This window comes from Eptesicus fuscus, chromosome 6, assembly GCF_027574615.1.
Source record: "Eptesicus fuscus isolate TK198812 chromosome 6, DD_ASM_mEF_20220401, whole genome shotgun sequence".
NCBI classification, from domain to species: Eukaryota; Metazoa; Chordata; class Mammalia; order Chiroptera; family Vespertilionidae; genus Eptesicus; species Eptesicus fuscus.
The window spans coordinates 34,743,142-34,746,599 of record NC_072478.1 but is presented as its reverse complement, the minus strand read 5'-3'; the positions used below and the strand labels follow the sequence as shown (position 1 = coordinate 34,746,599).

The following is a 3,458-nucleotide window of genomic DNA, read 5'->3' as shown; positions in this document are numbered from 1 at the left end:
TTGCCTTCAGTGCACTCCCATTTCCAAGTATTTACTCTCCCAACTAGTTTGATTCCTTTCACTTTATATGGCTAGAGTTTTTTTAAATATTATTATTCTCAAGAGTATAATTAAACATAAACTTTTTAGTTAATCCATCAGAAACCCAATATACTCCCCCTGCAATACCACCATTGTCTATTGAATATAGAACTTAACATTAAGTAGATACTAATATTTAGAGAACATTGGTGCTTTGTCCCTCCAGTTTCACAGGGTTAAATGATTTGAGAAATGCAGAAAGGAGATAATATAACTAATAACCTATTATATTGGAAGTATATATTACAAACAATTGGAAATAATAATGTATGTGAATAGTGTTTATATCTCTGCTAAGTAAAATGACTAAATAATTATTTATTTGATAGTGAAAGGAAGACCTACATATTGATATTTATACAAAGTATAAATTTCCATGTGTGTAAATTAATTCCCCTTCATTAAAGCATGATACATGTTCACTTTTTTTAATTCTTTATTGTTGAAAGGATTCCATATGTCTCCTTTTCCCCCCCCATTGACCTCTCCCAGCCCACTCCTGCTCCCCAGCACAGGCCCTCAGCCCCCTATTGTCTGTGTCCATTGATTATGCTTCTATGCATAGGATATATGTCCACTTTTGTTTTATATTTTTATTGTGTAGTTTCATACATATTCATATATTGAGAGAACAGTATCATAAATTTACATGTGTCCTTTTTCCAGGTTCAGTAAGTATCAACTGATGGCCAATCACCATCCCTTTGTACATCCACACTCTCACTCTGGCTTCTATTATGTATGAGTAAACCGGCAAATGCATGCAGTGCACTGAGTCTTGTCTTAAGCTGAACACTAGCTCATTTTTAACCCTTTGCTTCCATCTGAAACTTATAACCCCCAACTCTGTCTCTGCTCTTCATTTTTACTTTTTTTATAGTGTTGCTTCTCTGATGATGTCCCTCTGCCCGAAGTCAAAATAAAGGTCAGCACTGCATAGAGCCAGCACAGATGGAGGAGACTCAACAGTGAGGTTTCATGCCCTGCCCTTCTTTCCTCTCACCAGTGGCTGCATAAGGTGGCTCCATAATGGCTGTGGGTGAGGCCGTGGCACATGTGAAGGTCATTCTTCTTCTGCTCTGGCAGGTGGTGTTTCTGTTCCTTTCTGGATGGTCCCAGATTGGGACCTCTCAACACAATGGTCCCCCAGAAGTAGTGATTCCCATGAGGCATTCCAGCAGCATGACGCCTCCAGGCTGGCTCACTTACAGCCTGCATTTTGAGGGGCAGAGACACATTGTCCACATGAAGGTAAACAAGCATTTTCTATCCAGACACTTACGAGTGTTCACCTACTCAGACCAGGGCGCTCTCCTTGAGGACCAGCCTTTTATCCAGAATGACTGCTACTATCAGGGTTATGTGGAGGGGGACCCGGAATCTCTGGTTGCCCTCAGTACCTGTTTGGGGGGTTTGCAAGGAATATTACAGACAAATGACATTGTTTATGAAATAGAGCCCAAGAGACTTTCTACCACATCAGAACATTTCATATATAAGATGGACAGTGAGGAGACACAATTCCTATCCATGAGATGTGGATTAACAGATGAAGAAATAGCAAGACAACTAAAGTATCAGGAGAGTGCTAATTTCACTTTGATGCAGAGTGGGTATGAAGGCTGGTGGACCCACAGGCGCCTTCTTGAACTGGCAGTGGTGGTGGACCACAATCGCTATCTTCATCACCAAAGGAACACCACAGCTGTGCAGTATGAAGTATTCCTTGTTGTCAATGGAGTAAATAACTTCTTGCGTTCACTGGATATTGATGTGCTTTTAATGGGAATTGAGATCTGGACTAAAAAAAATCTCATTACAATAAATACCATACGTGGTCTCCTAGACGAATTTTCCATATGGAAGTTAACTAGCTTGAATTACCGCATTCCCCATGATGTTGCACATATTTTTGTAAAGCATGACTACGGTGTTACTGTTGGCTTAGCCTATATTGGAAGAGTGTGTGAATTCCGTTTTAATTGTGGAGTTGATAGTTTTATGAATGATAGCTTGTATGATTTTGCATATATAGTGTCACATGAGATTGGTCATAATTTGGGTATGTATCATGATGAAAAAACTTGTACATGTGGACATAAAGCCTGCATAATGGCTCCAGAAAAAGTTTGTGCAACTAGATTCAGCAATTGCAGCTATGCCAGCTTCATGGACACCATTGCAAGTCGAAATTGTATGTATGTGTCATCAAGTACAAGACACATCTTCACATTTGCACAGTGTGGGAACGGTGTGGTTGAAGAAGGAGAAGAGTGTGACTGTGGCGCTTTACATTTGTGTATGAAAGATCCGTGCTGTGAGTCCAACTGCACTCTCAGCGCTGGAGCTGCTTGTGCTTTCGGGGGTTGTTGCAAAAACTGCCAGATCCTGCCAACAGGCGAAGTTTGTAGACAAGAGGAAAATGACTGTGATCTCCCAGAGTGGTGCAATGGGACATCCTACCATTGTCCAGAGGATGTGTATGTGCAGAATGGGGTGACGTGCAAGGGCGGAGGCTACTGCTATGAAAAGAGATGCAATAACCGTGAAGAGCAGTGTAGGAACATTTTTGGCAAAGAGGCCAAGAGTGCAAATCAGAGTTGCTACACAGAAATGAACACCCGAGGTGACCGATTTGGGAACTGTGGTTTCAGGTACTCTAGATATGCAAAATGTAATATCTTAGATACCTTGTGTGGGAGGATTCAGTGTGATAACGTGACAGAACTTCCCCTTCTGAGAGATCATTCTACTGTGCATTGGACTCACATCAATGGTGTCACCTGCTGGGGTACCGACTACCACTTCGGGATGACCATACCTGACATTGGTGATGTGAAAGATGGGACAGAGTGTGGGGCAGAACATGTCTGCATCAAAAGGAAGTGTGTCCATAGGTCACTTCTGATAACTGGTTGTTCACCTGAGATGTGCAATCTGAAAGGAGTCTGCAACAACAGACAGCACTGCCATTGCAACCCGGAGTGGGACCCTCCCAACTGCCTGAAAGAAGGCCATGGAGGTAGTATAGATAGTGGGCCACCCCCTGGGAGGAAAGATAATGAAAAGCAATATGGGAAGAAATACCTGGTACTATTTTGGTTTATTCCTCTTTTGATATTATTACTGTGTTGGCTATTTTGCCTCTTTATTAGCATCTTAAACAACAACTAAAAAAAAAAGGAGAGAATGTTCCAATTTACTTTAGAAAGAAAAGCAAAAAGTTATGATTTAAAAAAAAATTCCAAATGATCTTTCCCATGTATTAACTTTCAGTCTCCTTGCAATAAAACTATAACAGTAGGTGGCACAGATTATTGACAAAAAATCTCCGAGATATTTTATCATTCAGGATCATAAACGTTAGCCATTAAAAA

At 40.8% G+C, this 3,458-nt stretch overlaps 1 protein-coding gene across 1 annotated transcript; it reads left to right on the top strand.

Moving 5' to 3' along the window:
- Positions 1–996: 996 nt before the first annotated feature.
- LOC103294468 (disintegrin and metalloproteinase domain-containing protein 25-like) lies at positions 997–3,255 on the top strand. Its single transcript, XM_028159584.2, has one exon. The coding sequence runs from the start codon at positions 1,111–1,113 to the stop codon at positions 3,253–3,255; it is 2,145 nt and encodes a 714-aa protein (XP_028015385.2). The 5' UTR covers positions 997–1,110.
- Positions 3,256–3,458: the final 203 nt, after the last annotated feature.

Excerpts from the sequence above, each read along its gene's own strand:
- LOC103294468 (XM_028159584.2), top strand. The coding sequence starts at position 1,111 with ATGGCTGTGGGTGAGGCCGTGGCACATGTGAAGGTCATTCTTCTTCTG.